Genomic DNA, 21,424 nt, shown 5'->3' with positions numbered 1-21,424 from the left:
CTTGAAAGGTGATGTCATATATTATAGAGCACCAAATTCTGGGGGTATTTTTTGAGTTTAAAAAAAAAGAAACTTGAAAAGGCAATCAAAATGGAAACAGAGCAGAGCTGAGTAAATATTTAAATCAGCACCCTTTGGCAAGTTAAAAGCGGTATGTAGCCACCAGTAAAGAGAAAAGGGCTTGCTGACAAGTCGGAATAATGATACACAGGGATATTTCATCCATCTTTAGTATTCAGAGTCTGAAGGAACGAAGATGTCAATAACGTCCGTGTTTGTTCATTCAAGCCGAGGGACTGCTGCAGGTATGAAACACTTTGTTCCATGAAGCAAAATGCCTCTTACTGCATTTAAAGTCAACATTTTTGGGCAGTGTGGGCGGTGACATGAAAATGCATAGCTGTCCAGCCTTTCCAATTGTTCCCTTGTAATTTGATTCTCCAGGCAGCATTTCACAAGGCTTTTTTTTTTTTTTAAAGTGACAAACTGGATTTGAACAGCAGAGCCTGTTTCCTTCATGTGCACCGCTGGCACGGATGCCCTGTGTGTTAATGAAGGTGAAAGCAGGTTCTGTTCTTTAGTGTGCAATGCATGGAGATCAGATTCACCGAGTGAGCTGTCTGTTGCTGGGCACCCATTAACGTTTTTTTTTCTTCGAGCTAGTGTCACAATTGTGATGGGCTGTAGAACAAAGGGTAAAAAGAGGGAGGGTGAGATGCATTAAGGTAGGATAGTAGGAATGACTGATAGGAAGCACAGGGGAAAGTCACTAGCGTATAAAAAAAAAAATCATGATTGTTATATCATTAAAGAGGCTCAAATGGGGATTGGAAGTCTACAAAATTGTTTGCAGATCAAAATGAGAAAAAGCAAGCCCCCGTCCACCAGGAGAGGCGATATCAAGAAGCTCTTCAACAATTATGCCTCAGGCCAGACCACGCTACCCGCCTGCTCCCTGCTCAGGTTTCTCCGAAAGGAGCAGCTGGAGCTCGCAGCCGACGAGGCCACGGTCCAGAGCTTGATCGAGAGATATGAAATCGAAGAGGCTGGTGAGTGAAGAGAGCCGTGGGACGTGGCGAGCTGCGGGCGGCCTCCATGACAGGAATATAGCCTTGGGAAGCATTGATGTGATTTGTTGTAAAGGACAACATTGCCACACACTTCAATGATCACGATATTTGGTACACTCACACCATTTGAACTGGTAAAAGCGTTTGTAAGCTAGAGTGGAACTTCCGAGGTCTGTTAAGGATCTCTTTGGGTTTTTGAAGGTAATATTTGAATAGATTTGCCACATTTTGAGGTTACAAACATTCGCACCATATATATTTTTTTATATGATGTCACTACCACACATTCGGACTCAAAGACAAATTGCGATAGTGTCGCTGCCAAAAGATCAGAAACAAACTCAAACCTAAAATTGATAATCAACTAAAATGGCATCTACGAAATAACACGTCTCCGCAGATTTACACTACGCATCACAGAAATTGAGATCTAATTGTCTATGTGCCCCGAGATTGATTGGCAGGATAGAAAATGGCCGCCCTAATTGTAACCTTGTTTGCTCATGCTCTTGCAGCCATACGAAGTCAGTGCATGACATTTGAAGGCTTCCACCGCTACATGGAGTCCAAAGACTGCTGTGTTTTCAATCAATCCCACAAGTTTGTGTACCAAGACATGAATCAGCCACTCAGCAGCTACTTTATCTCTTCATCGCACAACACCTACTTGACAGGAGACCAACTCATTGGCAAAAGCCACCTGGCTGCCTACATTTGGTAAGTCTTTGGCATACTTTGACCATGTGCCTTCCAGTTAAATGGTTTCACAAATTCACGTGGGAGAGAGTTGATTGGAAAGCAGAATGATTTGCGATAAAAAAATGGATGGATGGATGGATGGATGGATGGATGGATGGATGGATGGATGGATGGATGCATGGATGGATGGATGGATGGATGGACGATTGAAAGCCAGGCGGCAAGATGACCTAGTGTTTGTCCTTCGCTTCCATGGCCTGAATCTTGCATTTTAAGAAAATATGAGTGCCATTTATGTTAAACCTAGAGTCCTAGTTAACTTATAAGTGACAGGCTGCATGTTGGTTGTCCATGTACTGTAAATCATGCAAGTGACTGGTGACCAGTCCAGAATGCAGCCAGTCTCTGTGTCACCTATAACCTTGAACAGGATGAGCGGGAGAAAACGGATGGATAGTTACGATATTCTAAATGCTAACCTGTCCTGTTTAATAAGGACAGGCAACCTATGAAGTTGTGAGCCCTTCTGAATTTAGGATAATCAGTAATGATATTTTACAAGCTTGTATCAGCGACCTTTGGTTCTGCCTCACTTCTTTAAAGGGTAACAAGGAAATCTCTCACCTTAACCGTCCATTTAATGGCGGTCTAGGCTGCGTTTTGGGACGCCTTCCAGGGCATCGGCTTCATAGGTTGCAAATCTGCCCAAGAATGCATCCCATGATATAACTAAACAAATTATTCTGGTAAATCTTTTTCCCCAGATAACCTTTATTGAGGCAGATCATACAACAAAAAGATGATAAAAGGTTTGCGTCAGACATTTTGGGACTTCAAACCAAATCGGAGACTGAGCTGAACCATAATGGAAAAAGCATTATTGTACCCATCAGATTATTCTCATTTTATGGAGACGCCCAATTTATTGTCGAGATGCTTCAAGGCATTCGGTGTTGTACGTTAATTAATATTTGCATTCAAAGTGCTTTGAGGAAAGGCTGCCGCTGTCTGGAGATAGACTGCTGGAACGGACCAGGTATGGAGCCTATCGTCTACCATGGTTACACCCTGACCACAAAGATTCTCTTCAAGGACGTTATTGCAACTGTGGGACAGTATGCTTTTGAGGTCAGTACCTTCAAGTACCTTCAAGTGTTCCTATTGACCCCATCTCCTGAGGTATGTTAGCTTCAAGCATCTCTCATAGATGCATGCCAATTGAAAATGCTTCAATGCCCTGATTGTTTTCTGGCAGGCATCTATTTACCCGGTAATCTTGTCTCTGGAGAATCATTGTTCCAAGGAGCAGCAAGAAGTCATGGCCCTCCACCTCACCTCCATACTAGGAAACAAGCTGGTTGATGTGCGCTTGGATCACCCGCCCCCGGGAGACCTTCCAAGCCCAAATGTAAGATTATGTGGAAACAAGCCATCATGTAATTGGAGTAACAGTTAAGCTCCACTGAAGATAGTTTAAATCTTTTTGGTAACAGTTTTGCATTGAGACATTATTTATTCTTTGTCAGCTCCAAACTACTCTAGTTTATTCCGACTTCTCCAGTCAAAACATTGCATCAGCCATGACTGAACAGCAGATTGAGGGATAATGTGCACTTCAGCCTATTGCCAATATGATGAGTTGGATGAAGGGCATTTCTGTTTGAGGAGATGCTTTGCAGGCTTTTTTCGTCTCCGAGCCGCTCATATTTGTCATTTAAAATTTATCGCAAGAAAGTTTTTGCATTGAGTTAGAGTTTGATTCATGGCTCTCAAAGCTTCTTCAAGAAAGGTCATCTTTATCGAATGAAAAGCGAAATCTGTGGCACTGAGTGCTAGAAAACTACAGTGGTGCCTTGAAAGACAAAAATAGCATAATTATAAATCCAATTTGAATTATAGCAACTAATCACACGTGTCCTGCCTACGACTTAGCTCTTCTCTGAGCTCGTTAATTATGGTACTAATATTAGTTGTTCTACGCAGATGATCAAGATTATATGAGTTTTATTGTTAGTCTACATACTGTTGCTACACTGTTTTTGGTCAATTGATGCTGATTAGCATTAAGCTACCTGCCTGAAAGGCAAATTTATGTGGTTGTTTTAAATACACAAATTGTTTTATTTGACAGTAAACTTTAATTTGGAATGCCATTGAAAAGCTCAAAGCCTTTTTTAAAGAATTGTTCAATTTTTAATAATTGCTGCATATTGATTGTGTTCACTTCACTGCCACTAGTCAAAGAAAATTTGATCAAGCGACGATTCCTATCTCAAAAAGGTCTGCTCGCTCGAGTCTCAAGGCACTGCTGTAATTATAATTATAGTCCTAGTTGTAAATATTAGGTATCGGGGGGGGGGGGGGGGGGGGGCGTTGTATGCATAATGTTAACTTCAGGAGGAACACTGGCAAAAAAATAAAATAAAATGCTTACGCATGCTGAATTGGTGATGCAAGATTGAATTTTCCCTTTGGGAATAAGTGCAATAATGGGCAATTTCATTGTTTGGATGGTGAAACGAGCAGACCTCACACATGCACCATGATGATGCATCACTACTGCAGATGTGGAGCCCAGAGATTTAATACAACAAGGAAGTTTACAAACTTCTTTAGCCTTTCTGAAATTAAGATCTCTTACTTGGAATCAAACATTTTATATCAGAAAAATTATACAGAAGAAAAATCTATCCATCCGTTATCTGAACCACTTATCCTCAAGCGAGACAATATTTATCACAATAAAATCATATTGGATATAAATATAAATATATACACATACAAAAATATACATATATATTAGGGGTGCATCTGTCTAATAAAGTATGATTCTATACATATCTCAATCCATGATTCGGTTCGATTTTGTGAGATTACTATTTGATTCTAAAAAAAATCAAAGCTTTGATGCAATGGGTTTATTTTTGAAAGTGGATTATTATAATCCCTTTACAATATAAATTAATTTGTGCCAAAGAGATTCATTAAAGACTAAAAAGAAATATATTTGTCGCTTTTGTCATATTTCTTAACAGCCAAGCACATGTACAAGCGCTCCAAAGTCCAAACAATTACAAAAAGAAACTCAGAAATGTCAAAGCAATTTATACTGATTTCTTACTTTTTAAGTGTTTTTTAACCCGTTCAAACTATGATTAGGCTGATTCTTATATTTGTGTACCAATGCACTTTTTTTTCAATTCAATTCTTTTTTTACACCCCTCATATATATTTATATATATATATATATATATTATATATATATATTTGTGTCTGTGTGTGTGTGTGTCTGTGTGAGTGTTTGTAAAGTGACAATGTCCCACATACATGGTATGTGTGTATGTGTGTGTATAAATGGTCACGCAGGACCTAAAGTATAAGATCCTGATCAAGAATAAAAAACTAAAGCCCAATGCTAGAATAGATGGAGCAACAGGGACAGAGGCAGAAGACAGTGCAGATGAGGTTTGGGAGGAGGTGGAGGAGGAGGAAGAGGAGGAAGAAGAAGAGGATGAGGTGGATCAACCGAGCAGATCAAGGTTCTGGTCCCTGAGAAAGTCAAGCTTAAAAAAGAAAGTGAGTCAGGGCTGTTGTAGCTGATATTAAAAAAGCTAAGACGTTGTGAAGAAAAACTCGAATGTCTGCCATCTTATTGCAAAGACGTGACTGCTCTCTTGTTTCTGTGCATCTGAACGCAATGAGCAGAAGAAGAAGGTGGTGGTTGCGGACGCTCTGTCCGACCTCGTCATATACACTGTGTCTGTGAAGTTCACCAGCTTCAGTCATTCCAAAGACAGTCAGAAGTCCTGTGAGAACACATCCATGGCTGAGAAAAAAGCCCGCAAGCTGGCCAAAGTTTCAGGTATAGTCACTCTTAAAAAAAGAAGCCAAGCAGCATCATTTTGGTGAGAATGGCAGATTTGAATGATTCACAACCACTGTGAGCTCAAAGAGAAATCCCAGCAGGAGTTCATTTATTTTTTTGACTTCTAAAGCATTCATCTTTGGTCATAATTCTCTAAAGGGCATACCGAAATAACATATGACTGAGAGTCCACTCGGGAGAAAATTAGCAAAAGTTGGCCTCGTCATTGTCACGGAAGTACAAGACAAAAATTTATTATCAACTGGAGCGTTTTCACTACGGCTTTCGTGCTTTAGGAAAAACAACGTCAAAAGAAAGTTGCAGTGATTCATCCCTACAAGTGATTTTCTTTTAGCCACAATGTTGAGTGAATGTGTTCTGGATGTTCAACAAGGTTTTGCGATAGCCCTCGTACTTTTGATTTACAGTATACAATGACGACAAAATGTAAACAAAGACCTTCCTTTTTGACACAGATGGTTTTGCCAGTGTGTCAAACTGCTGCAGTATTGTCAGATTAAGTTTGCCTGAAGTATCGGCGGCTGGTATCGGCAGCCTCCCCAACTACCCAATACTAACAGCAATTTATTCTAAAACGTTTTTTTTCACCTTATTGAATGTGGCTCGTGCTTTGTCTTCAGGTAAAGACTTTGTTCTGCACAACCAGAGATTCTTGACCAGGATTTATCCAGCGGGCTCCAGGACATCCTCGTCCAATTACAACCCTCAAGAGTTCTGGAACGTTGGCTCGCAGCTCGGTGGGTCAAAGAGACGATCTGCATTGACACACAGGGACAAGTACTTATGTCTGGGAAAATGTTATTCAGTGGTGTCCTGGGATATGAGTTCAATTTGTTCCGTGACAATGCTTGTATCTTACATCGTATGTCACTGTTATATGGGTATGCCATTTATCCACATTTTCCAATGCCAAGCAAAAAAAAAATGATCGAGCTCTTAATAATATTGTACATTAAGAAGTCTTTCACAGCTGACTTAGTAAACTGCTATAATAAAAGGTTGTTTTTTGCAGAGGATAAAGAATATATGACTGGAAATTTCGCTATATTGTCCATTATTTTGAGGAACTGTTTGTGTTGATGCCATTTGCTCGCCTATCTATGGCGTTTTGCATTGTGTTGGCCAATGCTTGCGTGTTACCATTAGGCTAGCAACGGAAAAGTTGGGTTGTTATAAATCCACAACGTGTAGTTCACAGTAAACCTAACGGGGGAGTAGCCTTAAGAAGCTTGAAACTAACCACCAACCTGCTGCTTGCTATGAAATGAGGTGACTTGAGTTCATTGTCACCATATTTTTAATTTGAAAAGCAGGATTTCCTTTTTGTTTGTAAAAAAAATGTTTTGCATGAAACAGTGATGAATGTGCAACATAGACTTTATGAAAGATGAACTCCAGATGACTGTTGCGTATAAGGTGAGGGGATAAGCTCCTAACATTTATGGAGGACAAGACAAATATTGCGTCAGGTGAATGAGGGGAATTGTATGAATTAGCAGTGAAAAGAAAATTTTCTTGCAATTCACCACCTGTTCCTTTTTTGTTTGTCAATTTTCTTGCTGGATACCAGCAGTGCCTGATTGCACATTGCCATAAAAAGTCACAGCCTTGAAGCCGGTTTTACTTTGTGTTCTGTCTACTGCCTCTCTGGCTTGCCACAAAGCGAGCCTGACATGAAGCCCTGCAGACTATTTTGCTATGCTGAAAGATGTCGCAGCATCAGACAGGCTAGAATGGATCAATCTCCGTTAAATCAGCGGAACATTCTCTCAAGTGATGCAGACGAGTGGTTACAAGTGACGATTAGAATTATGACGTGCTAGAAAGATTGCCAAAAAGATCACAGTTGTCATTTGCTGGCTTTCTTCGAAAACGACGTTTCACTCGATTTGGCATAAAACGGATGACAGCGAGTGAAGTGCAACTCGCTCATTTGGTGTTCTCAAATGCCTCAGAGGATGGCTGAAAGTCATCGAATCATCTCACATTTAAAAAGTGATGATATTTTCCTTTTCGTTATCCAACTAACACCCTGTTGTACTTTACAGTGGCACTTAATTTCCAGTCCCCAGGATTGGCCATGGACCTTAATGATGGCCGTTTCCAAGACAACGGAGGCTGCGGCTACGTCCTTAAGCCTGCTGTGCTCATGTCTCGTGAAAGAAGCTTTGATCCAAGCTGCAGTCAACGTGGTGTTGCACCAACACTCCTGCTGCTCAAGGTATTGCTTTTTGGCAACACAACGCTTAACTGATGCCTTCGAGATATATTGTGGTTAGGCTTCCAGGATTTTTATTTGATACATGTGGCTTGTTTTTCAACTTTGTTCTTAACCATGCAGATGGTCAGTGTCATGCGATGGTGGGGGCAGAGTGGGAGTCGGCCCCAGGTATCCACCTTGATCAATTAAACTTCTGTCAGAGCCTTTGTCTTGGGGAAAAAAAACCCCACATCAAAGCATGAAGCATATCAAACGGTGTCATTGAATGGAAAATTCCATAGCGATTGCCACGCTTCAATTGATTTCCATTCACAATGTAATTCTTTAAAAACAAGACAAACAAACTTTTAGTTGTAACAAAAGCTCACCAGAGACTATTTTTCAAGAGAGAAGCTCGCACAAAGAGGAAAACTTCTTGGCTGCATGGCTGAAATAATAAATACAGTGCATTGTATGCTGCGATGGCGGGGGAGAGCATCACCTTTATTCACATTGTCACTTTTTATTATTTGATCGTTTCAAGGGAAACTTTGTGGTGTCGACCTAGTCGACGCCGTGGGGATTTTGAATAACATTCAGTGATACACCCTTGTAAATTATTCATGCACTCAGGAAAACTAACACCTGCTTTTTCGTTTGTGTTTAGCATGAAATTGGCAAATTGATGCAATGGGATGTTTAGTTTTTTTTTTAAAGCCAGAAGTTCAATCCAAGATGCTACTATGTACATACCATGTGCCTGCCAACAGGTTATATGTGGGTCCAATTTACCGCTTCCAAAACTGAGGAAGAATCTGGACCCCTTCGTCAGAGTTGAGATCCACGGAATCGGATCGGACTGCAACAGAAAAAACACAAGCACAGTCAAAAACAACGGTAAGTACATCAGCATCAAAGTGTGTGTGTGTGTGTGTGTGTGTGTGTGTGTGTGTGTGTGTGTGTGTGTGTGTGTGTGTGTGTGTGTGTGTGTGTGTGTGTGTCAGAGTTAATTGACAACTTGAATGCTTCATCACTTTGTCAACCTTGACATTCATTTCAAAATTAAGCTGAGAGCTTTCGGTCTCATTTGTGCAGTCTGTGGTCGTTCCAACTGTTTTTAAGAATTTCCACCCTGCTAGAAAAGTCGGGATTGTTGAAGGTTAAAATCAAAACATCATCACGCAAGAATTGTCAACACTAACTGTGCATTATTTGGCATTGCTTTTCAATGACCTCAAATAGACATTCAGTGACCAGTATGCCAAAGTCTAAAAACAAACTGTGGTAAGGTGCAAAAGTCTATTTATTTATCCACCCATACATTTTCTATAGTGTTTGTTCACAATAAGGACAATTAAGAGTGCTGCCTACCTCAAATGTGGAAGGAAGTTGAAAGAAATCGGAATCATAAATAAAAATATTAAAATGCATAAAACAAGATCAAAACTTAATTGCATTACAGTCAACGCCACTGGTCGGTTTAATAAAATTAAAAAAATCCACAAAGGTGCCACAGTGTTGCACTTCATTATGCCTCTGCTCCATTGTTCTCCTTTTCCACACCTCCTCCAGCCTTGCATTCATCAAGTGGCTGATCAGCCACACCTTTTAATTTTGTGGGCCATGCTGGGAGATGGAATACCTGGCTGGCTTGGTGGCCATTTTATACAGTGATTCTGGCTCCTGCAGGGGAGCACATTGGATTTGGACCCCCGTGCATTTCAGCACCTGGGGATTCGTCTTTCCCCTTATGTTTACTTGAATTTTTTTTTTTTTTGCCCCCGGTTATGGAGAATATACCCCACCAAAAACCTGCAAAGGCCAAATGTGATAGAAAATGGATAGTTGAATGTACCTTATATTTATTGCAGTGTTGTACCAAATTCTTCGATAATTTTAGGGGGTAAAATAATAGGCATTCATAATTGGTGTCATTGATACGTATCTATTTGGCAATTCAGCCAATGCTAGCATGTGACTGGCATTTCTGAAGGAATTGCGCTTTCCAGTAAAACTGAGTAAAGGAGTTGATGACGATTGCAGCTTTGAACCCCTACTGGGATTCCGACATGAACTTCCGCATCAGCATTCCCGACCTGTGTCTCATCCGCTTTTGTGTCCGAGACCAGACCGGCTTTCTGTCCAGTGACTTTGTGGGCCAGTACACGCTGCCTTTCAGCAGCCTGAAAAGAGGTCTGTCAACACTTCTATTTGTTGCATTTCATCTATCTGAACCTTGACCCCCCCACTCTATATTATTGTTTTTCTACCTTCAGGCTATCGCTGGGTACCTCTTCAGTCCCGATCCGGATGCAGTTTGGATCCAGCCTCTCTTTTCGTTTACGTCTGGTATTCCTAAAACATAGGCCCACCCAAAAAAAAAAAAAAAAAGAACACAAACGCTGCCAACAGAGACGAGTGTAGCAGAGCAACAACAAACGGATGCAAATAAATCAAAGCCTCAGTTATAAATACCGGTTTTATTATAAGAAAATAGATACGCTATATTCCTCCCAGTGCATCATGGAAAAAAAAAGACCAAAACACTAAAAAAGCAGTCCTGCAATATCTATAAACTGTAGTGATGGGCAAAATCCCTCGAGTGAGGTTGTAGCTTTCCGTAACAAATTTAAAATTGCTGTGATTTAAGTTAGTGCGAGCAAAGTTGTTTTCCCTCTCAGAACAATAAATTTGACACTTGCCAGGTAACAGTAATGCTCCACGGCCTCTACTGTATTAAAAAACAAAAGCTCCCCTGAAGCATCACTCCCCTCCCACGTGAGTGATCAAGCAGGGAATCGTATAAATAGCATCCACAGAGGTATACATACATTATTGAAGTAAATCCAGTGAAGAAAAATCTATTTCTGTTCGGCTTTATAACCAAATCCAATAAAGCAGACGGTGAGAGGAGAGCTGTCAGCAGGATGCCATTAAGATAAAATTAGGAGCTGTGTGATCAGTAGGTGATATCGTGGCTAGGTGGGTATTACTCATAATAGCCAAAGGTGTTTTTATTTTTTAACTTATTTGTAAAAGATGCATGCAAAAGGAAATAGGTGCAGTTTTGTTGGACAAATGCAGCTTCATGCGGCATTAAACAGTCTTCTGCCATTTTAAGACAGAGTTGAAGTTATTGGGTTATGGACATTGTGGAAAAAACTATTTTGAAGTTTTCTTTTTTTAATGTTTAAACCTGTGGTAAATATTTTGCACTAAGTCCGTACCACCAAAAAAGGGAAAAAACACAAAGTTTTTACTTTGTTGTAAAAAATAAGTACAAAAAAAATAATTTTACCTTAACAAATATTTTAAAGAAAACGTTTCTTATATATTAAATGTGACAAGAGAAAATAAATCTATAGGGGGAAAAAACTATATTACCTTTATCTCCATGATTCAACATTTGATTGGCATTCATAAAAAAAAAAAAAAAACGGTGCTTTCAGTCACTGCTATTAAAAAAAAGTTTTTTGCAGTTGTAACTTGATCCACAGTCCTATTCACTGCGTTGTAGTTGAGACAAGAGGCATTGTGGTTGCGCCCCCTTTCGGCTACTAGCCTGCAGTGCAGCAACTCAGGTCAGAGTGCCGAGTTTCTCAATGTGAACCAAGTCTCCTTGTTGAGCAGCTCCTCGTCCAGTTTGATGTTGGTGGCAGCGACAAACGTCTTCTTGCTCTTCACACTCACTTCCAGCACCATTCCATACAGCAATGGCACATTGTTGTACTCCAACTGTGAAAAGTTTTCTGCATGTCAGCTGTAACTTTCAGAAAAGTTGAGCAGCTTCTAGTTCATCAGGTTTTGTTCCGCCATTTTACAATGATGTTTTAATATGTACTTATTGTATTAAATGTACAGTTATTTTGTTTCTATTTAGATATATATTTTCATCCTGTGCAGTCTGATGGATTCTATTTACTACCTACATACGTGATGTAAAAAAAATTCCTGATGCAAAAACTTTTATCCAGTTACTTCAGCGTAACGTTATGTTCATTAAAAGCTCAATTCTTCATAAGTGCGATTGTAGTTTGTCTATTTTCCAGGGTGTACACTACCTCTCCCCAAATTCCGAGCTTTTTACTAGTTTTGTATGCAAGCTTAAAGTCAAATTTAAAAGCATTTTTTTCAATAGCAGATTCAAATATGAGATTTCATTTTCGAAGGATGTATTTTGGTAAACCACATCCAAAATCACACTCATTTCAGATTTTGTGAATATTCTTGGCATTGTTTTAGATTAGCTGAAACGCACGCTGGTCAGTAAAAGTTAAGTGTGACATCATCAGGCTTGCTCATGACACCATGTCATTTTATCACTATACTGTTATAAAAAAATATATATATTTGTACCAGTTCATTGAATGTAGGGTTGTCATTATTCCGCACTACTTTAGTCTTTCTCTTGGACTTCCGCTGAGGGTCGGGTCTCAGACACGTGACCACGTAGGCATCAGGATTGGAGCCGTTGGCCATCTTCTGTAAATAATTACAACAACAAAAAAGTCTTTGAAATTCATGAGAACAAACATTGAACGTGCTGTTTTTCATTCCACGTGGCAAACTCACAATGTTCTTGAGGTGTTTTACCAAGACCCAGAGCTTGCACTCATTGTAAGAAATGGACAGTTGGATTTGAGGAGAGGCCCCTGTAATGAGAAATCACAAGTTGACGACCAATGCGATTGCTTCATCAGAAAGCTGAGAGAAACATCAAAGTATGATGCAGTAGAATAAACTTTGTCAAAACATCTGCTGAAACTCAGCCTGTAACATTTATTTACCTTGTACCCCAGATTCTTTAACCATTTTGGGTCCATCTAAGAACAAGCTGCACACAAATTCATTCTGAAACCAGAAGATTAGCATATAATGTAAAAAAAAAAAAAAAAGATAGAAGACAAAAATTGACATAACACAAAAGGCATCAAGCAGACATACTCCCTTGCAAGGTCCCTCAAAAAGCTGTTTGAGGTATTTATTGAGCAGAACCATCTTTCTGTTAGGGGTGAATGACATCATATACCAGCACGGGAACCTGGAAATGAAAAGAACTAGAACCAGAAGGTACCAGAGTGTAATGGACTGCGGACTCACTGAGGCAGAGCAGATTCAATAAAATGTTTCTGCAGCTGCTTGTGGATCATCTCAAAGTCCTCAAATGTCATTTGGTTATACCAAAAGCCATCGTCAATGGTCACTTTTAGGTCATAGATCTGGGGGGAAAAAAAAAAGCAACAAACTTCTGTTTCAGTTGTAAACAACAACAATAATAACTCAGTCTCACCGCAACTTTGTCCTTGATGGTAAAATCCCGAATGACGGCATCTTGAATGTTGGTGCTCGGAGCGGGAACGCCATCCCGGGTGGGGGCTGCTGGCTTCTTCCCTTGCGCCATGCTGTGTGTCAAGAAGTTTAACTTGACCGCGACAGAACCCATGCTCTCCTTGATCTTCCTAAAAACACAATGTGACTGTTTCAGTGATCAACATGAGTAGGAACCCAGTTCGGTGCAGACTAAGAGGCGCTGGAGACTTGGTAAGTGTTCCAGGACCTCCGCATGTCATTTCACGATGATGTTGGAGTACATCAACAAGATAAAGGGACAAGCAAACAAGTGTGAAGTAGAATGATCATCACTGGCGGAGCGAGGAGGGGCTGTAGGGGCACTCCCCCCACCCCCTTCCACTAAAATATGCAAGGTGCCATTATTTGTTTCAAAATTTCCATCCAACACAATTGGGAACATCTAATGAATCTTTAGCAGCATTTTTTTGAAGGCTTAATTTTTTTTTTTTTTTTTTTACGTGTTCATTTACTTTGTGAAATAGGATGTGGCTTCCAAGTCAGTGTCGTGAGGTCTGAGGTTTCTCTGGACGTATTGCAGGTCATGACAGTCCTTCAGTTCAGGCATTCCTGCATTGGTCATCTGGGGACAATGCAAACACACAACCTAAGAAGAGTTTCACAACTATCGCGATATAAGAGTGTTGGTCTTACGAGTTCCAGCAAACTGAGTATGAGGCCAGATCTGTATCTGATGATGTTGTAAGCTTCACAGCAGAGTTCCACAAAGCGATGCAAGCGTTGAGGCTTCTGCCCACCGCCTGTGATGAAGTTCTGCATCTCCGATGTGAAGATGAAAGGTGATCGGTCCCTGCGTTGTTAAAAGTCAAAGATATGAAAGGTTCTTTCAGCATTTTGCGTTCAATTTCACTCCTGTTGACTGGCCTTTTAAAGTTTCCGATCTTCTGCGCATTGCCCAGGATCTTGCCAAAGTCGATGTGGAACATGTGGCCGCTGTGCGTTAACATGATGTTGTCGTTGTGGCGATCGCAAATGCCCAGAATGAAGGTGGCCACGCACCAACCTGCACATGAGTGAATGAAGCTCATCACAGCCTGAAAACAAGTGGTAGGCAAACAGAAGCGGGAATTAACAATGAGTCCTGGAGGTCGACTTTTATCGGTTATTCGGGAGCTCTCCTGACATTTTCGTAGTCCTCCTCGGTTTTGTTCCACATGTGGAACCATTTCTCCAGGGTGTCATGTCGGAGGGTCCCACCAAGACCCCACTCCTGCTGGATATTCCCCAGCGTCACTGCCTCGGGAACCACTTCTATGAGGCCTGTCAGCCGGCAAATATAAACAATAAATGAAACACGCAAAATTGACACAACAAAATTAATCGATTAATCGACAAACAAATCAATTATCATATGGATTGCCTCAGTTTAAGAATTGAGTCATTGTTTAGAGCCATTTTTAACTCGGGATTGTCCAAATCTTCTGATTTCAGGGTTTCAAAAGTAATCATTATTTGATTTCTATAGGCCTTTGTGAAAATTGTGTTTAACCAAATTCAAGACATTTTCAATCACCTACTTTTACTTTGGAAAACAACAACCATCAATCCTACTCGTTTAGTTGCTTTTGAATCACTAAATAATAGAAAATCTAAATGATTTGATGAATAAACAGTAAATTACATATCGATTAATTGACAGATTAATCGATTCTAGAAATATTTGATACAACGCTACCTTATTACCTTATTTTCCGATTATGTTTCTCATTTAACTGCAGAGTTCAAGGTGTCTTTTAAGAAGAGTACTTTTTTTTCCAGCTCTTTGCTACATGTCAATATCAAAAATCAATTCACCCTGAGTCACGCCAGTAGAAAGACATTTGTAGGTGATCATTTGTAAGTCCAGCCCTTCATTGAGCCACACCCTGTCCATCAAACGAACCATCTGCAGCACCAGCATGTCCTGACGCAGGCCGTCTCCTGTCTGAAGAAAGCGCCTCAAATTGAGTTATGAAAAACGTGGTTCGCACTTCTTCTTGATAGGTCCCAACTAAAGAGCCAACGAGGATCAATAAAGTGCTGCTTTATGACCAACCTTGCAGATCACAGCAATGTTCTTCGCCAGCGGGTCAGTGCAAATGAAGGACACCCCCAGAGGAGAGGTATTGGAGTGGTAAAATTTACAGGCCTGGAAATAAAAGCTCACATTAGAAAACACTTGTTTCAAGATGTATGGCTTTGATTGTGATGATCCCGTGATGCGTTTACATCCAGGTCCACTCCCTTGACGTGGACAGCAACATCTAGAGGTAGACAGCAGCTTCCCTCATCCCTAAAGAACTTCTCAATGGTCCCCTTTTCTTTGTTCAGAACCGTCTGCAACGACAATCATCATGCGTGTAGAATGTCGGACTTGCCGCTGAATCCGAGCTATGCCGATGACTTCAAAAGACCTTCCGTCTCGTTTTCTCCGACATCCGGACCTTCTCGGCCACTTGCATGAGTGCAGACAATAAACGGGTCTCTCGGTCCAGTTCCTCCCGCAGCGCTCGACCGCAGCAGAAGCGAAGGGCCGCTTGCACTTTAGCGAACCAGCTTTGGTAGTGCGGCTCTGTGCACGCATCCTCCAGCAGCCTTGGAATGTAGCACCGAGGAAACACACTGTATCTTAATATTTTGATGTGACGCAATTGAACCGTTTGTTATTGTGTTGACTTTCACACAACAGGATATTAACAGCGCAATCCCTGGTTGGTTCCTGACCAGAAGAGTTGATGAGCAATCCGAATGTTCTTTAGCGATCTCTCCAACAGCAACATGACCAGAGCTCCATCCAGCTTCCACTCACTCTTCAGAGCCTGCAAAACAAGATGATGATGATGATGAACTAAATAGCAGTGAAGGAGATGTGTCTGTTATGGTGCTCACCTGGACCAACTGTGGCAAAAACAGCTCAAGCTCTTCATCGGGGATTTGTCCAAAAAACTGCACAGCGGCCTCACGCACTGTCTGATCTGGAAAACTGCACAAAGATAAAAAAAAAAAAAATCTTCAGTTAAGTGAATCGGTAATGTGGAATGATGGCAGGGATCAGAGGTCGTCCCTTACTTATCGGTGAGAAGGAAGAGAGCCTCCTCGGGAAGATGGATGGCCCAGCGATCCACAACCGTGTAGATCTCTGTCAGGTCCTCAGGGTGCCACCTGGGGGCGCCACCCAACACCAGGTGGAGGAAGGTGTTTGCTTTCTCACAGTTGTGACGTTTACTCCACAGAAAGCTCTTCTCGTTTTCTGACAGGCTGAAGAGAAACCAAACTGAGTTGCCAAAAGTCAATGTTGGAAGGAAAATATAAAATAATTCATTCTGGCTTCTTGACTACAATCAGAAGTAATAATAATAATAATCATAATAATAATAATTATACTAAAAATAATAATTCTTCAAGTGGATAAAAAAGTGACTGTAATGCTTTTCTTGCACTCACAAGGAAAGGCAGAGCTTCTTGGAGACTTGTAACATTTTCTTTTCCAGATCTTGGCAAGGCGAAGAGAATATGAAAGACCCAGGGAGCGCGACGGGCCTCCGGTACATCCAATTCACCTCATCTGGAAACTCAAGCTGCATGTTAGAGTGGAAGAGAGTTGAGTTTGTTTTTTCAGAACAGAGCACAAAGCTGTCTAATGCGCCTCACCTGCATGATGACCCCCACTGTTTGTCTGTGGCTGTCAAACAGGGCTGGAGAGGGCGGTGAAGACAGCATAGCCAACATGGACAAACTGAGCAGGATGGTCCCTCTTACCAGTGTTCTATGCACACAGTTTTAGTCAACAATGTGATGGACACGGTGAAAGCTATTCATCCTTGTGGTACCTGTTGCTGTAAAGAGGTAAAACGGCCCATGCCAGCAGCTCGGGGCTTTTTCCTCGCTTTGAACCCATCAGCTGGAAGGTCAGCATACTCTCGTAGGGCTGTTCCTTTATTGGGACAGGAAACGCCATCCTGACATTTAAAAACACATATTTGTTTATATTTGTGTGTTTTGCTCCTCAGTGTAAACAGCAAAGTTGAACACCGAAGAATTTGTAGTTTTCTGTAAGTCAGACAAAAATTGGAGGTTGAACCGCCGCCTGACGTGACATCACAAAAGGTGAAAGACGGCGGCTCAGTGAGCATCTAAAAGATTAGCTTAAGAAATCTAAAACGTTAAATAAAACATTTATTAAAGGCTGCGTGGAACAAGAACTCACATGCGGTTACAACGTAATTTCTTCTCAAAGGACAAAGCGGTGCTGATGTTTTCAGAAACCACAGCTGAGCAAAGCTGCGTTTCTCCATACGTCAACTGGCAGGATATAGAAAAGCAGTCAAACCTAGAAAAAAAAGAGAGAACCCATAAGGATCTTTTTTATTTTATTTTACTGGGGCATACTTATGTCATACGTGGTTATCCAGCTAGGTTGCAGTTGATAGAGCGCGGCCACATTGAACTGTAACAATTCACTGTTGTCCTCCATATCACGAGTCTGATGTGTGCTGGCGATTTCCAGCGTTCTGAAGTTGGAGAGGAAGTTTGCAAAGAAGCTCTGCATGACTTTCAGCAGGGACTTGTGCAGTGCCTGCATGGCTACAAGACACACCATTGAACAAAATTGAAGGAGTCCAAGCACGCTTTTCATCCCCATTGATTGAACATAATTGCAATATTTAAAGATGCAAAATCTACTCACCACTCTCACATTCGGACATTTCCTCATGACTCTGCAACAAGATGCATCAGATACATGAATACTTATGAAAAGGTGACATAGGCGTGTCCACCTACCAGAGGGATGGGGTTGATTCTGTTGAGCCGGCCAATGGCGTCTTCCAGCTCCACGCTTGAGAGGCCGCACAGGAGGTCGGTGATGGTGCGAACGTGGGCCACCATGACGTTGACGTTCATCCCCGACTGCACACATCAACCCATTTTGGAACGCTTCATTCACAAATATTCTACCCATGAACACTCTTGACTGACTTTGTTTTTCATCAGCGTGGCCTCCTCTCTACTGTAGCTTGTGAGCACATTCTCCAGACTCAACCTAGGGGTTAAACACAAAAGCATACACACCTATATTTCCTGTAAACAAACGTCAAATGTCACCATGACAGTTGTATTAAAAAGTAAACAGAGCCCATCCAAGGGCGTGACCGCTCTATGGCTTACTTGCAAGCGTTGAAGACACAGACTGGCCGTATCAGCTTGAAGAGGTGACCTGAAGGTTTGTCATCCCCTACCTCAAGGAGGGGAGAAAAAAAAAAAGATGATTATATTCCTCATTGATGCTTTTAGATGCAAGATGATGACTTTTAGAGTGTTTGTTTGAATTAAATGAATGTAAAAGGCAATTATAATTAAAGGAAATTAAATGTCTTTATTTATTTATTTATTTATTTATTTATTTATTTATACTACTTCAAAGGGGGGGATATGGCTATTATATTATTCATTAATGCACTTTTAGGGTGTTTATTTGAATGAAATGAATTAAAAAGACAATTATAATTAAAGGGAATTAAAGTAATTTTATTTATTTACCCATTTTTTACCTGTCCTCCAAAACAGAACAAAGTAAACTGTAAAGAAATTATAAAGGAATTGCTTTCCAACAAAGACAGTAATGTTGCGGAGCAGGCCGTTCCTTGGCCAATGATTAACGTTTGAGACGATTGGCGGTGACTCACATCCCTGGCCAGGCTGCGTTTCAGGTTGCTGGAATGGAGCAGTCGAAGGGGAAGGTCCATGTTGAATTTGCAGTGCGTTTGGACAACCTCGTGCACACCCAGCAACTCGTAGCTGTTGAAACGTGGAAATATTCAGTCGGGGAAATAAGAAGTTTGCTCAGTGAAATGACTTACTTGTGAAGATACTCTTCCGAATTGCACAACTTGACCACATAATAGTCGGCGGATTTGTGAGTGAGATCGAAGAGCTGGAAGATCTCTTCGATTAAACTTCGCACCGTCCTGTTCACTAGACAAACACAATTCATTAATTTAACATCACATACCCTACTCACAAAAAGCTGGCTCGTTTGAGTGAAATTACAGGATGGGATGCCATTTGTAAAGTGGTTCATGCTACAAATAAAAGCAACTTTTAGTCACTTTCAGCTTCAGTGTTTAAAAAAAAGAAAAAAAAAAAAAAGAGTTGGCATTTGAACATCCTGAAATTTCACCCAAAATCTGAATAAATCTTTTTGTGAGTATTTTTTTTTTTACAGCGCTACTGAGACATAATACCTGAGGTTGCAATTGGTAGCTGGTGACTTTTATGTTCGATCGCCACGTAGACGGTCAGCTCGACCTGATGCAGCAGCGCTGGATGGATACGTGACACTCGAGCGCACACCACACCCGAGTTGTGAGCGATTTGTGTGTGCGGGTAGCGCGACAGCAGACTGGGTGGAAGCACAAAGACAATTTGAGGCTCAGGCGTGCACAACAAAGACATTCTCTTCAGCTTACGGAGTTTTAATTACAATAATTACAGCTGGTCCACACGACACATTTTAGGAAAATGGCACTTTGAAACCTTTTTGATGAAGATGAAATTGTCATCCGCTACCTCAAGGGGGGAGGGGGAATATATGACAATTATATTATTCATTGATATACTTTTAGGGTGTTTATTTGAATGAAATGAACGGAAAAAGTCTACTGGCACGGCTGCTTTAGAGCCCCGTATTGTTGACAACAAGTGTGTGCACGTCATTGTGAGAAAGGCAGCTTGAGTTGGCCCAAAACATTTTGTTCTCTTGCATAACATCTTACTTGGATGTAGCTTGACAGAACGTAGCCATCACCGCTGTGGTGCCTTCTGGAGCATCTGTCAGTTGGATGACCCATTTCTCCTAATGTTAAAGACAATCGTTTAGGCCTTCCCGCTGTCAATTCTAAGGAGAAAAACGATGGCGCTTACTCACCAAGTTATCTATTTGTGTGTTGGAGCGGGTCAATTTGTGCACATGGACAGTCAGGTCACAGGAGAACCTGTTTTTGTTGTGGCCTAATGGCCCGTGCTTCCTGGGCGGTACAGGTGGGGAAATTTGGGCCTGACCAATTGGAGCCTTGGCACTCGGGACCGGAGGGGCGGTGCGGCGGGGTCGGAGAGCCACGCGGCTTTCTTGCTGAGCATCGTGAGGATGTCCTCGGTCGTGAGTCAGCGGTTCAGAGATGGATTTTAAAAGTGGCGGCCGTTTGACTATTGGGAGTTGATCATTGATGTGATTTTCAGCAGCAATATCGATGTCCTCGTAAAGATGAGACTCAAATTGACTCGCTGGCAATGAAGCGGAGAGGTCAATGTTTACATTTTGTCTGTGGAGCACTCGAGGTGGTGGTACAGGGGGTGGTCCTAGCCGCGATCTAAGGGGATCCATCACATTGTAAGCCCAGTGTGTCTTGATTCTGGAGTGTGTCACGCACACTGCAAAAAAATGACAACAACAAAGTTTGAGTGAAATTATATGACAACAAAAAAGTAGGTGAACTTTAATTGACCATCTGTAAAACTATGTGTGCATATGGCCGACTGGTTTCCCTTCTTTCGGGCATTCCTGTGCCTCTTCTTTAAAAATTGAATTTCAATGAACCAGGAAATGTATTGGCTGATTCATAGCTCAAATATGTTCAGCAAAAACAAAATACACAATGATTACAATTACAGTAAACATTCAGATTCAAACGTTTATACAAGGTCTAATTAAAGGTTCTCGTGCATTTTAGGTTCATCCCAAGATTTCCCCAAAGACTGACTCTCCCTACTTTTATGTATGCGACCTGATTTTAGGTTTGAGTCTAATCATTAACAACCTTTCAAATCTTAACAGGAAATGCTGCAACGCGCCACAATGTCTACTTGGTTCACAAGACAAAACACGACAAGCTTACTGAAAAATGGCATGGGGTCTTTTAGAGAAGAAAGTTGACTTCAACTTGCAAATGTGCAATATACACAATACACAATCGGTTGTGGTTAATAAACATAAAAAGGTGATTGAGATGTGTCCTCCTTAATGCAATTTAAAAGATAAATAAAATGAAACTAAAATGAGTTGCTTGTGACCTACCATTAGCGGTGTGGATCTCATCCCATCTGTCTTGTAAATTGAGGCCATCATGCTCAGCGAGTTAGACCTGAACACTTGCTGGTGACACACATATGGATTGACTCCTCCCACTTACCTTACTTCCCCTCACCTGAACCACCACATCCTAG

The 21,424-nt window shown here is 41.2% G+C and overlaps 3 protein-coding genes across 9 annotated transcripts in view; 1 reads left to right on the top strand and 2 right to left on the bottom strand.

The window, feature by feature from the left end:
- The window catches only part of LOC147055656 (pleckstrin homology domain-containing family A member 5-like), a 69,583-nt gene extending 60,167 nt beyond the window's left edge, over window positions 1-9,416 (bottom strand). For all 5 annotated transcript variants that reach the window (XM_085913413.1, XM_085913410.1, XM_085913408.1 and 2 more), the window contains exons 1-3: window positions 9,227-9,416; window positions 8,609-8,714; window positions 6,244-6,410 (exon numbers count right to left, since the gene is read on the bottom strand). The gene's annotated coding sequence lies outside the window, so the exon portion shown is untranslated. The remainder of the gene's footprint in view (window positions 1-6,243; window positions 6,411-8,608; window positions 8,715-9,226) is intronic.
- LOC147055655 (1-phosphatidylinositol 4,5-bisphosphate phosphodiesterase zeta-1-like) lies at window positions 77-12,067 on the top strand. 3 transcript variants are annotated; one of them, XM_085913414.1, is made up of 14 exons: window positions 77-151; window positions 233-305; window positions 854-1,049; window positions 1,586-1,787; window positions 2,753-2,897; window positions 3,025-3,177; window positions 5,136-5,345; window positions 5,475-5,631; window positions 6,276-6,392; window positions 7,704-7,876; window positions 7,997-8,044; window positions 8,626-8,752; window positions 9,899-10,048; window positions 10,132-12,066. In XM_085913414.1, exons 3-14 carry the CDS (start codon window positions 860-862, stop codon window positions 10,212-10,214), a joined length of 1,755 nt encoding a protein of 584 aa, XP_085769540.1. In that variant the 5' UTR covers window positions 77-151; window positions 233-305; window positions 854-859; the 3' UTR covers window positions 10,215-12,066. The 3 variants fall into 3 exon arrangements, with proteins under 3 accessions (XP_085769540.1, XP_085769541.1, XP_085769542.1); XM_085913415.1 differs by having other exon boundaries at window positions 87-305; window positions 5,178-5,345; window positions 10,132-12,067; XM_085913416.1 differs by lacking the exon at window positions 7,997-8,044 and having other exon boundaries at window positions 87-305; window positions 10,132-12,065.
- On the bottom strand, window positions 10,321-21,421 carry pik3c2g (phosphatidylinositol-4-phosphate 3-kinase catalytic subunit type 2 gamma). The gene is made up of 33 exons (XM_085913406.1): window positions 21,276-21,421; window positions 20,130-20,632; window positions 19,978-20,057; window positions 19,447-19,604; window positions 19,063-19,177; window positions 18,889-19,000; window positions 18,371-18,441; window positions 18,182-18,245; window positions 17,987-18,112; window positions 17,892-17,922; window positions 17,605-17,788; window positions 17,412-17,534; window positions 17,035-17,163; window positions 16,856-16,970; window positions 16,649-16,782; window positions 16,274-16,462; window positions 16,094-16,187; window positions 15,929-16,023; window positions 15,619-15,799; window positions 15,434-15,541; window positions 15,261-15,353; window positions 15,020-15,149; window positions 14,349-14,485; window positions 14,090-14,259; window positions 13,859-14,015; window positions 13,678-13,787; window positions 13,146-13,314; window positions 12,956-13,074; window positions 12,800-12,896; window positions 12,643-12,706; window positions 12,428-12,507; window positions 12,212-12,337; window positions 10,321-11,590 (listed from the first exon to the last, which is right to left on the bottom strand). The coding sequence occupies exons 2-33, from the start codon at window positions 20,583-20,585 to the stop codon at window positions 11,438-11,440; spliced, it is 4,170 nt and encodes a 1,389-aa protein (XP_085769532.1). The 5' UTR covers window positions 20,586-20,632; window positions 21,276-21,421; the 3' UTR covers window positions 10,321-11,437.
- Window positions 21,422-21,424: the final 3 nt, after the last annotated feature.

The sequence above is a fragment of the Syngnathus leptorhynchus genome, chromosome 6 (genome assembly GCF_054491065.1).
Source record: "Syngnathus leptorhynchus isolate UIUO chromosome 6, UIUO_Slep, whole genome shotgun sequence".
In the NCBI taxonomy this organism is placed as follows: Eukaryota; Metazoa; Chordata; class Actinopteri; order Syngnathiformes; family Syngnathidae; genus Syngnathus; species Syngnathus leptorhynchus.
This window is presented reverse-complemented; position numbering and strand designations above follow the sequence as displayed.